We start from the raw sequence: 12,497 nt of genomic DNA, 5'->3' as shown, positions 1-12,497 counted from the left end.
GGGCTGGAGTACAGTGGCGTGATCATAGCTCACTGCAGCCTCAAACTTCTGGTCTCAAGCAGTCTTCTTCCCTCAGTCTCCCTAGTAGCTGGGACTACAGGCATGGACCACCACACTCAGCCGGTTTTTAAAATTTTTTGTAGAGACGGGAGTCTTACCATGTTGCCAAGGCTGGCCTCAATCTCCTGGGCTCAAGGGAGCCTCCCACTTCACCTCCCAGAGTGCTGGGATTACAGGTGTGAGCCTCCACACCAGGCCCATACTTTAAGAACTAGATTTAAATTAAAGTTAATATAAAGACATTGCAGAAATGAATAGGTGATTTTAGTGGTTTGCCTCCGGGAATTTTTGTTGTTGTTGTTGTTGTTGTTGTTGTTGGAGGAGATGGAGTTTCCTCCTTGCCCAGGCTGGAGTGCAGTGGCGCGATCTCTGCTCACTGCAACCTCCGCCTCCCGGGTTCAAGCAATTCTCCTGCCTCAGCCTCCTGAGTAGCTGGGATTACAGGCATGCACCACCACGCCCGGCTAATTTTGTATTTTTAGTAGAGACGAGGTTTCTCCTTGTTGGTCAAACTCCCAACCTCAGGTGATCTGCCCACCTCGGCCTCCCAAAGTGCTGGGATTACAGGCGTGAGCCGTCGTGCTCGGCCATTACATAACTTTTTACCATTTTGTATGATATGCCTTTTTGAAAATTTATCAATTTTAATTAAAAAAAATTTTTTTTTTTTTGAGACAGAGTCTTCCTCTGTCACCCAGGCTAGAGGGCAGTGGCGCGATCTCGGCTCACTGCAACCTCCACTTCCCAGGTTCAAGCGATTTTCCTGCCTCAGCCCCCTGAGAAGCTGGGATTACAGGTGCCCACCACCGTGCCCTGCTAATTTTTGTATTTTTATGGGGTTTCACCATTTTGGCCAGGCCGATCTCGAACTCCTGACCTTGTGATCCACCCACCTCAGCCTCCCAAAGTGTTGGGATTATACATGAGCCCAGCCCATTTTTGGTTAAGTTCTCTGAAGTTTCTGGCCAGGAAGTTGTTGGAAAAGTGTGTAAATACTAAATACTAAATACTAAAATACTAAAGCACCGTTTAGTATTTAACTTCATGTTAAAAGATGAAAATATTTTATAAATTTTCAGACACCTTAGTTTTCATTGTTACTCCACAAGACTTTGACATTTAATGCCAATAGAAATAAATAGGACTCTGAGTACCTGAATTTTTGTGATGTGCAGTATATTTTGGTTAGACATAGTCTTAAAACCTGTATTTTGTTTCATGAGTGTTTTATTGGAATTCCTCTTAAGGTTTTCAAGTTGTATCAGAGTTTTTCTCCCTAAGCCCATATTGAGCATTTAAACATTTTCACTTACATTGCCAGTTTTAACTACTTGTATTTGTTTTTTATATCTGGTTACTCTTAACCTTTCTTTTCTTTTTTTTTTTTTTTTTTTTTTTGAGACGGAGTTTTGCTCTTGTTGCACAGGCTGGAGTGCAGTGGCTCTATTTCGGCTCACTGCAATCTCCATCTCCCGGGTTCAAGCAATTCTCTTGCCTCAGCCTCCTGAGTAGCTGGGATTACAGGCGCACACCACGACACCTAGCTAATTTTTTTTGTATTTTTGGTAGAGACAGGGTTTCACTATGCTGGCCAGGCTGGTCTTAAACTCCTGACCTCAAGTGATCCACCTGTCTGCCTCAGCCCCCTCCCTCAAAGTGATGGGATTATACGCGTGAGCCACAATGCCAGGACCATTCCCTGGTTTATTTTAGAACAGTCCAGATGTATCATCAATTTAGTTGTAAAGATTTGAGTATATGTCTTTTTTTTATTATTTTTTTCAGAGGGAGCCTTGCTCTTTTGCCCAGGCTGGAGTGCAGTGGCGTGATCTTGGCTTACTGCAACCTCTGTCTCCCAGGTTCAAGTGATTTTCCCGCCTCAGCCTCTCAAGTAGCTGGGATTATAGGCACCCACCACCATGCCCAGCTAATTTTTTATTTTAGTAGAGATGTGGTTTCACCATGTTGGCTAGGCTGGTCTCGAACTCCTGACTTCAGGTGATCTGCCCTCCTCGGCCTCCCAAAGTGCTGGGATGACAGGCATGAGCCACTGCGCTTGGCCGGTGTCTTCCTTCTAAAACATCATAACCACCACACCATTATCACATCTAAAGTGATTATTCCTTAGTGCCATTTAATAATATCTAGCTTATGTTCAAAGTTCTGATTGTTTCATAATTTTCTTTTTTTTTTTAAGATTGATTTGTTCACATAAAGGATTCTTAGTTCATCTGCCCATTAAAAGCCACTATTTGTCGTAGAAACCAGTTCATTTAACCTTTAGATTATCACTTCCCCCAGATGTCCTTTAACTTGTTCTCCATCTTGAATGTCCTGCTAATTGGTAGTTAAATCAGATTTCAAATTTTATTTTAGGTGGGCACAAGACTACATCATAGATGGTACTCTGTATTTCATTTTGGGTTATATCAGGAAACATTTGATGTCTAGTTGTCTATTTGACTTTTTAATAAAAGCTATACTGAGGTATACTTTATGAAAAAACCAGTTTTAAGTTTATAATTTGAGGTTTGACAAATGTGTACAGTTGTAATAACCACCGCAATCAAGATAATACTCAGTTACCCAGAAAATTCCATCTTCTTTCTTGCAGTCATCCCCCTTCCAAGTTGATCTATTTTCTATCTCTATAGTTTTGTCTTTTCTAGATTTTCATTATAAATAGAATCCTATAGTAGTAAGTAGTAAGATCATTGTAATATAAAGGCGCTAATTTTTGGCCAGGAGCTGCAGGTCTAATTCCTTCCATTTTTATGTGACAGGGACTTGCCATGAGGTGTTGAAGCCTTGTTTCACTGAGTTGGAGAGACTGGACCTAAATGGCGCAGCATGACTTTGCTCCAGCCTGGCTTAATTTCCCTACTCCACCATCATCAACAAAGGTACTCTTTCTGCATCTTTCTTTCTGTCTGCTTCTCTTGCATTCATTTTTTACACAAATGTAATTAAGTCATGGAGGAGTAATAATATCTTTGCAGAGAAGTACATTTGTGGCTGGGTGCGGTGGCTCACCCCTGTAATCTCAGCACTTTGGGAGGCTGAGGTGGGTGGATCACCTGAGGTCAGGAGTTGAAGACCAGCCTGACCAACATGGAGAAACCCTGTCTCTACTAAAGATACAAAATTAGCCAGGCGTGGTGGTGCATGCCTGTATTCCCAGCTATTCAAGAGGCTGAGGTGGGAGAATCACTTGAATCGGGGAGGCAGAGGTTGTGGTGAGCTGAGGTCGCGCCATTGCACTCCAGCCTGGGCAACAAGAGCGAAACTGTCTCAAAACAAAACAAAACAAAAACAAAAACCCAAAACATTTATATTAACATCTAAGTTATTTAATTTGTTGGCTCTATTAAAATTTTTTTTTTGAGACAGAGCTTTGCTCTGTCGCCTAGGCTGGATTGCAGTGGCATGATCTTGGCTTATTGTAGCCTACACCTCCTGGGTTCAAGCGATTCTTCTGCCTCATCCTCCTATTTGGGATTACAGGTGTGGGTCACCATGCCTGACTAATTTTTGTATTTTTATTAATAGTAGAGGTGAGGTTTTGCCATGTTGGCTAGGCTGGTCTCTAACGCCTGACGTTAAGTGATCTGCCCGCCTCAGTCTCCCAAAGTGCTGGGATTACAGGCATGTGCCACCGTGCCCAACCTGTTCTATTAGTTAACAAGTCAGTTTTTATTATACCATCAGCGTACACTAAGCCATTTATTTCAAAGTTGTCTTTTGTAGTAATCAGAGTTTCACAAATTTTAATTCTTACCAGTCATATACTTTGAACAGAGCATCTTACCTTTTTCTATACCGTTTTTTACTCTTAAATGGATTGACTTGTTAATGATATCCACCATACATGATGTACTTCAGTTTGCAGAGTGCTTTGCTGAACATTATCTAATTTGTTCATAATTCCATGAATGTGGTGATTTAGAATTATTCTTAGTCCCTGCTGTACTCATTTTAAATATTGATCTCCTTTATGAGGGAAAGTAAAATGATTGAGGTGCAGAGTAAAGGGTTTGTGCACAGTCACTTTGGGATGAGGGTGATTTATCTGAGTTTTCTGTGTCTTTCCCCATCTTTCTGTAAAGCTGTTTGCCTCATTTGATATCAAACCCATCCGTTAGGCTCCATTAATTCCCAGCTGATTGCTCTATTGTTTTCATTAATGCCTGAAGGGCCTAAATTTGATCCATGCTCTGATCCAATTTAGTTATGGCAGGTGTAGTTTTGAGGCCCAGTCTCCTGAGGTTGGTTCTGACCCTAGTAGGGCTCTCCTTACGTATCTCTTTCTCAGGTTCATTCAGAACTAGCTGGCCTGTGATTCAGCTTATTGCTCTTCATGGAGAGGAGCTACTTATTTTCTTACTACCAGTATCTCCATTGTTTCTGAGAGGGCTGTTAGTGTTTGAATAAAGTTAGTTCCTTTGAGAGACTGCTTCTTACCCTTGGCAAAATCTTTGAGTCATCTCCACGCGCTAGGTGGAGCAATAGCCTGAATCTTCTAAGTTTTTCCAGTGTGAAACTACTTATTGCTTCTTCAGCTTATTGCTCTTCATGGAGAGGAGCCTCTTATTTTCTTACTACCAGTATCTCCATTGTTTCTGAGAGGGCTGTTAGTGTTTGAATAAAGTTATTTCCTTTGAGAGACTGCTTCTTACCCTTGGCAAAATCTTTGAGTCATTATTCCACGCGCTAGGTGGAGCAATAGCCTGAATCTGAGTTTTTCCAGTGTGAAACTACTGCCCTATTAGATAGCTGGAGCAAGAGCAATTAGGGCCTCAGTGTTCTTGGGCTGATGAACCTGGGGTAGAGCCTTCACTCTGAGTGGGGGTTGGGTGGAATAAAGGAGCTCCAGAGTTCTCGACTGTAGTTATCAGAACTTTAACTTCTTCAGTTGGAATTGGAGAGGGTGAGAAATGTTGGCAGTCTGCCTCTCCCAGTAAGGTGTACCCCCCTTGTTTAGAAGATGATAGAAGGGAAGAAACCTGTCTTCTTGATTACAGCTGCCCAGATTGGATGTGGGGAGGGTAGCTGGTTGTAGCTCAAGTGCTGCAGACTCTTGCAATTGAGTTTTAGTCTGAACAAGTACAACTGGGGAAAACGATTAAAAAACAAAACACCGTGGTCGGGCGTGGTGGCTCACACCTGTAATCCCAGCACTTTGGGAGGCACAGGTGGGCAGATCACTTGAGGTCAAGAATTCGAGACCAGCCTAGCTAACATGGCCCAAACCCCGTCTCTACTAAAAATACAAAAATTAGCTAGGTGCGGTGGCATGAGAATCACTTGAACCTGGGAGGTAGAGGTTGCAGGGAGCCGAGATCGTGCCACTGCAGTCCAGCCTGGGTGAAGGAGTGAGACTCTGTCTCAAAAACAAAACAAAACAAAAAACACTAAAAGTCTGAAAATAATTCTAAGGGCACATAGCAAATGAAGAAACATTTATTTAAGAAAATCTGAAAACTTCGTGTTTCTGTACTATTCTTCTGATAACCTGCTTTACTTTCTCCTTATGAACATTTTTTCAAAGCCTTTTCATATATCTGGAACGCTTTTTTTTTCATATAAATAAGACTCGAATGGCTCATGACTACAATTTCAGGAATAATGTCAATTTTGCAATATCGTTATATATTAGGACTCACTAAGGAATGTTGATTTAACTTATATAAATAAAAATAGAATAGTTTTTTACAGGTACATTTACAGACATTCAAGGAGAGTGCAAATTATTAAAATTGTCTATTTTTAAGATGTGCTAAGAATTTTTGAAGCAGATGCTAGAAATGGACTTTTTTGATAGATTATATGCCACTAGTGATTTCTTTAATAGTCTGCAAAGTGGAAAATAGCGGCATATTCTGATAAAAAGTCGTAATACAATTTTTTTGGTCAAGTTATTTTGTTAGGGGAGCTTTTTGATGGGCCTTCCCTCCAGCATGATCTAGTGTGTAAACATAAAACAACTACTGCCTGGGTGCGGTGGCTCACGCCTATAATCCCAGCACTTTGGGAGGCCGAGGTGGGCGGATCGCCTGAGGTCAGGAGTTTGAGACCAGCCTGACCAACATGGAGAAACCCCGTCTCTACTAAAAATACAAAATTATCCCGGTGTGGTGGTGCATACCTTAATCCCAGCTACTTGGGAGGCTGAGGCTGGAGAATCGCTTTAACCGGGAGGGTGGAGGTTGTGGTGAGCCGAGATCGTGCCATTGCACTCCAGCCTGGGCAAGAAGAGTGAAATACTGTCTCAAAACAAACAAACAAAAAACACAAAAAAACACAACTACAAATGGTCAAAGATCTACCTGTAACTGTCTAGATATTTGCCTCTAAATAATGAGACAATGCGAATGCAAAGAGCCAGTATAATTAAGAATATGACCATTTTCAGAAAAAGCATATTGACTCTCTTGGGCCAGATGTGGTGGCTCACACCTATAATCCCAGTACTATGAGAGGCTGAGGCTGGAGAATCTCTTGAGGCCAAGAGTTTGAGAACAGCCTGGGCAACATGGTGAAACCCTGTCTCTCTACAAAAGTAAATTAAATAAATGAAAATTTTCACACAGATTAAGAGTTTATTTAAAAATATCTTTCTCATAAATACTAGTTAATTTCTTTTCACTTATGAAATTTTTTATAGTAATTTATACTTTTGGTTCAGGCAAGCTGTGTTCATTTTGATTTAAAGTAATTCCTATAGGTGTTTTGACTTTTCTAGACTATAAGACCTGTGTAAAAGAAAAAATAAACAAAAAAACCCCACTTTTTTTCCTCTCTACTCTCAACACAGAACACTTCTATAACCACATAATTTGGATTCTCCCCCTCAAAGCAGTTCTCCAGCAGACACTACCTGGGTATCCTATAATTCATTTCAGTTCTGACACTGTCTGCTTGGGATAGGGTCAGATCCCACAGGTTAAATGTTCAGTCCCACAAGACTGCTTTCACTTCAGATGCCAATAGCCAGTCCCAGTCACCAGTACTCCTCACTGGTTACAAACCAGGATTTCTGCAACCACCCCCATTGGGTCTGAACAATTTGTTGGGATGGCTCAAAGAATTCAGCGAAACACATTTGCTGATTTTATTATAAAGGTTACAGGTGAATAGATTGATAATGGTGAGGTATTAGGTGAGGGGAGGTGGTGTGGTGTGTGGAGCTTCCATGCCCTGTCTGGGTGTACTACCCTCCCAGCACTTTCATGTGTTCAGCAATTGGTCTATGGGTGGTGGGGCTGAAAGTTCATACCCTCTAATCACTTGATTTTTCCTGTTACTGGCCCTGCGCTGAGACTGTTGGGGGCCCCAGTCTAAGTGACTATTAACATAAACTTGAGTTATCACAGGGACTTGATAACTTGATTTCACCTCAAGTGATCCGCCTGCCTCTACCTCCCAGTGTGCTGGGATAACAGGCGTGAGCCACCACGCTCGACCCGGAATCAATTTTATAATTTGGAATTTTGTTCTCGCATAAGGACTTATCAGGTCCTAATAAATTTTGGCCATATGTGTTGAAAAAGATACACTTAAGTTATAAAATTCTCCTATAGAATATAATTTTAGGGTTTGAAGATGGATCTTAGTGATCATCTAAACCTTATACAGATTTTGGAAGGTTAACTGAATTGTTTTCACATAGCTGATTAGTGTGAGCCTAGATTAGAATCCAGGATGCATCTGCTATTCTGTGATCTTTCCATAGGACTCATTTTGGAATTCTGTAAAATGAGTAAAAATTCATAGACTGTAAAAAAGGGATTTGAGGCCGGGCGTGGTGACTCACGTCTGTAATCCCAGCACTTTAGGAGGCCAAGGCTGGTGGATCACCTGAGGTCAGGAGTTCAAGACCAGCCTGGCCAACATGGTGAAACCCCGTCTCTACTAAAAATACAAAAATTAGCCGGGTGTGGTGGCACATGCCTGTGGTCCCAGCTACTCGGGAGGCTGAGGCAGGAGAATCGCTTGAACCCGGGAGGCAGAGGTTGCAGTGAGCCCAGATCCCGCCACTGAACTCCAGCCTGGGTGACAGAGCGAGACTCTGTCTCAAAACAAAAAAAACAAAAAAAACAAAAAAAGACAAAAAAAAAAACACAACAAAACCACACACACACAAAACAAATAATTAAAATTAAAAAAAAAAAAAGGTACTTGAAATTGTTGGGGAATGGAGACCTCTGTTGATTAAGCCACTGAAATCAATTCTTGTTATTGACTTTTGCCACCTTCTCATTCGTTTGTGGGTCCCTGGAATTCCCTTGTACCGAGCTGCTCTTGTTTGTCTTTTAAGTCAGCATTTTCCCCAGTCCTGCCTGGATGCATTTGGGTTTCCTGCTTTCCTCTTTTGTCATTTTCTCTGAAATAAATGTAAGACTTCTTGTAATTTTTAAGTGATTTCATAGCTAACATAAAGCACAGTAATAAAAATTAGCATCTGGGCCGGGTGCGGTGGCTCATGCCTGTAATCCCAGCACTTTGGGAGGCCGAAGCAGGGGGATCACCTGAGGTTGGGAGTTCGAGACCAGCTGGACCAACGTGGAAAAACCCTGTCTCTACTAAAAGTACAAAATTAGCTGGGCTTGGTGGCGCGTGCCTGTAATCCTAGCTACTCGGGAGGCTGAGCAGGAGAATCGCTTGAACCCGGGAGGCAGAGGTTGTAGTGAGCTGAGATTGTGTCAGTGCACTTCAGCCTGGGCAACAAGAGTGAGACCCTGTCTCAAAAAAAAAAAAAAAAAAAAAATCTGGAAAGATACACAAAACATTAAAAAAAGCTTGTAAATACTTGTCTTCATTTAAATGTTAACTTGAAGTTAAGATTGGTAATTTAAAAAATTAAAAAAAAAATAGAGACAGGGTCTCACTATCTTGCCCAGGCTGGTCTTGAACTACTGAGCTCAGGAGATGCTTCTGCCTTGGCCTCCCAAAGTGTGATTACAGATGTGAGCCATTGAGCCTGGCTGATAATTGTTAACGTGCGTTGAAATTCTCAATGCTTTTTGGACCTGACTCTTGATTAATTTATATAGGCCCTCATAATGATGATGGTTTTACTCTTAGAATTTGGAACGCCAGTTCTAAATTCTGAATTCTTCTAATTAAAAATTAGCTTTAGAAAATAGTTGACAATTTAAACTCTTTTTTTTTTTTTTTTTTTTGAGATGGAGTCTCGCTCTGTTGCCCAAGCTGGAATGCAGTGGTGTGATCTCTGCTCACTGTAACCTCTGCCTCCCAGGTTCAAACGATTCTCCTGCCTCAGCCTCCTGAGTAGTTGGGATTACAGGTTCCTGCTATCACACCCAGCTGATTTTTGTATTTTTAGTAGAGATGGGGTTTCATCATATTGTCCAGGCTGGTCTTGAACTCCTGACCTCAGGTGATCAACCTGACTCGGCCTCTCAAAGTGCTAGGATTACAGGCACGAGCCACTGCACCCCGCCCAATTTGAACTCTTAACTAGCAGTATTTGAGATTTGTTTCTTTGCCCAAAGTGGTTTTGACAAACACAATACTTTCTAGTGATACTTTTATTGTACCTTTTCTGTCTTATTCTTTCTCAGAATCATCATTTATGAATTCTATTTGTAATTAACCTCTTGTTTTCTGCCATAGACTTTTGTTTACCCACATTGTTTCTCTTTTTAATATTGTTCTGAGTAATTGGAACAGACATTAATTAGTATTGCATTCTCTACTTAAATTAAACGGCAGTATTTATTTTTTGTTTGAAAAGATGGCATGAAGATTTGAATTAAGGGTAAAAATGTTTTCAGAACTGTATGGCAGTAGTTTTGAGATGTGTAGAACTTTAGCCCCATCATGTGGTAAAAATTTAAACTGCATGTGGCTGAGTATAAATCTCTTATTTAGGGCAGTGACTTTTAAACTGTTGATTGTGACCTGTAGTGAGAAGGATATTTTACACAGTCTTTTCATTTTCATGTATATGTAACAAATTTTATATACCTGTGGCGCACTAGTTTTTTCTTTTGTGATTTTCTGGGTTTTTTTTAATTCCATTAAATAATGCCAATTGTGACTGATCTTATCATTTGTTAATAGGTCCTGACCAGCAGTTTGAAAGTATTACTGAAAGAATATTGAACAGATATTGACAAATTTAGATAACTAGCAAATTCCATTTGTTATGCTAGGAAGGATGACAAAATAATCCCTGTAAACAGGATGCTGTATCTTCATAATTGTTTGATGAAAGATTTCGGGGTTGTGGTATTAAAAGGGTAGATGAATGGTATAAAATAGAAAGTTGGAGATTTTTTTTCTTTTTAAACAAAAAATGTGTTGTGGTGGAACTTTACTATGATGAATACATTTTCATGTTTGTATTCAATAATCTGTAGTTTTCTCTATAGTGTATAATAGTAGCATTTTTTGATTCTTTTATGGCAGTGTTAAAAAGATTAGTATTACTGTACCAAAACTTTCCTTTGACAATGTAAGCAGTGTCAGCTTGCGATGAAAATGTAGGCTATTTATACTTTTAGGCTAAAAGGATCAGAAAATTCAGCCAGACTGCTAGTCGAGTTCATTGAAACTTTTAGTTTGATTTTTGCTGTTCTGAAGGTACCTAGCCAGATTTCATTGAAACTTCTGTGGAGAAGGTTTACTGTGTAGATTTTTTGGTTTATTGTTTATTTAGGTATTCTGGGCTTTAGAGAAAATTTTAAATGAAACTTTTTTTTTCAATTTTAGTTTTGTTTTTTTGTTTTTTTTGTTTGTTTGTAGAGACAGGGTCTCACTATGTTGCCCAGGCTGGTCTTGAAATCAGTGCTGGGATTATAGGCTTGAGACACTGTACCTGGCCTTAAAACTATTTTTAAAAACAGTCCAGAAAGAAAGGCAGTGTAAGAGGGAATGGATGGAGATGGTCTCTGCCTTACTTGTTGTAATAAAACACTTATATTAAGGTAACAAAAATCTTAAGATGGTAGACACTCTTATCTCCCCCTGCCCCACCATTTACAGATGAGGGAACTCAGCTTGAGAGATTAATTTGCTGAGACATACTAGAGCTGGAATAGGAAGCCATATGTATCAGACTTTAAAATTCATCAGTTTAATAACTTTTTTTCTTGATTATTAGGATAGTAGACTAGGTTTCAGAAGTGAAATGCTAAGTTACTTTTATGCATACACCAGAATATATTTTTATCGCAGTTTGGAGAAACAGATGAAATAACTGTTTTTTCCCTTTTTGTCAAGGATACCATCTCTAGTATCTTTCTATAGTCAGTCATAGGAAATTCATCTCTTTTTAGTGGCTATGTAAACTTTTGTTGAGTGGATCTATGTGGATTATGTAATTAATTACCTATTAATGGACTAGACTGTAGAAATACCTGGGCATTTCTTTGATAATGGTAAGGTAAATTTCTAGCAGTAGAATTGCTGAGTCAGAAGGTTTGTACATTTTGGTAGATAATGCCTAACTGCTCTCCAAAATGTTCGTATCTACTTATAATCCCATTACAGTTTTATGGGGAGGGGGACAGGTTTTCAGTCTCGGCGACACTGGATGTTTTCATTTTTACGTTTTTGTGAAATTAGATGAAAAGATGGTATTTCGTTTTGATTTGCATCACTTAATGACGATGGAGCATATTTTTGTGTTAGAAATTTTATCTCAGAATTGCTTATGTAGTGTATTTCTTAGTGATTTATAGCTCCTTTCATATTGGGTTATGTTTGACTATATTTTTTATGAAAATTTTTTTTTCATATGGCGCCCCAGAACTGAGCAGATGCCATTTATATTGCAAATGTTTTTCTGCAGCTTGTTTGATATTTAAAAAATGTCCTTAATTTTTTTCCCCTCTTAGAGACAGGGTCTCACTGTGTTACCCAGGCTGGTCTTGAACTCCTGGCCTCGGCTTCCTGAGTAGCCGGGACTACACGCGTGTGCCACCACGCCCAGCTAATTTTTGTATTTTTAGTAGAGACAGGTTTCACTGTGTTAGCCAGCATGGTCTTGATCTCCTGACCCCTTGATCCTCCTACCTCAGCCTCCCAAAGTGCTGGGATTACAAGTATGAGCCACCGTGCCCGGCCTCTATGACTGTTTTCTTTATACTCTTTCCAGAAGTTTGTCAGATTAGCTCCAATTCTTGGTGCTATCAGTGGTACCTTATCATGGTTGAAACTTTTTCAAGAATACCTTGCAGGATCAATATTCAATATAATCAATGGACATTCCATGCTCTCTACCATCCACAGACATCTGGTATTGTGAAGTAGTACTAGAAGAGCCGCCTCAAAATTCAGCTCAAAACAAGTTAAAACTCCACCTTCCTTACCTCCTCACACCTCCGTAAGGCTGTTTGGTCAATGAATGCAGCATAACTAAAGAAATGTCTTCATAGTTGCTTCTGGGTATAATTGGTATAAAAGAAATG

At 40.0% G+C, this 12,497-nt stretch overlaps 1 protein-coding gene across 13 annotated transcripts in view; it reads left to right on the top strand.

Moving 5' to 3' along the window:
- The window catches only part of GPBP1 (GC-rich promoter binding protein 1), an 89,582-nt gene that overhangs the window by 37,612 nt on the left and 39,473 nt on the right, over nucleotides 1-12,497 (top strand). For 12 of the 13 annotated variants that reach the window (XM_055112363.2, XM_055112368.2, XM_055112365.2 and 9 more), the window contains exon 3: nucleotides 2,844-2,963. The exons of the other annotated variant lie outside the window; for it this stretch is intronic. In XM_055112363.2, coding sequence (XP_054968338.1) covers nucleotides 2,901-2,963 — 63 coding nt within the window. In that variant the 5' untranslated portion in view covers nucleotides 2,844-2,900. The remainder of the gene's footprint in view (nucleotides 1-2,843; nucleotides 2,964-12,497) is intronic. 13 annotated transcript variants of the gene reach the window in all.

Source organism: Pan paniscus, chromosome 4 (genome assembly GCF_029289425.2).
Source record: "Pan paniscus chromosome 4, NHGRI_mPanPan1-v2.0_pri, whole genome shotgun sequence".
Lineage (NCBI taxonomy): Eukaryota > Metazoa > Chordata > Mammalia > Primates > Hominidae > Pan > Pan paniscus.
Note: the sequence above shows the minus strand (reverse complement) of the source record. Positions and strands in the feature narration are given on the sequence as shown.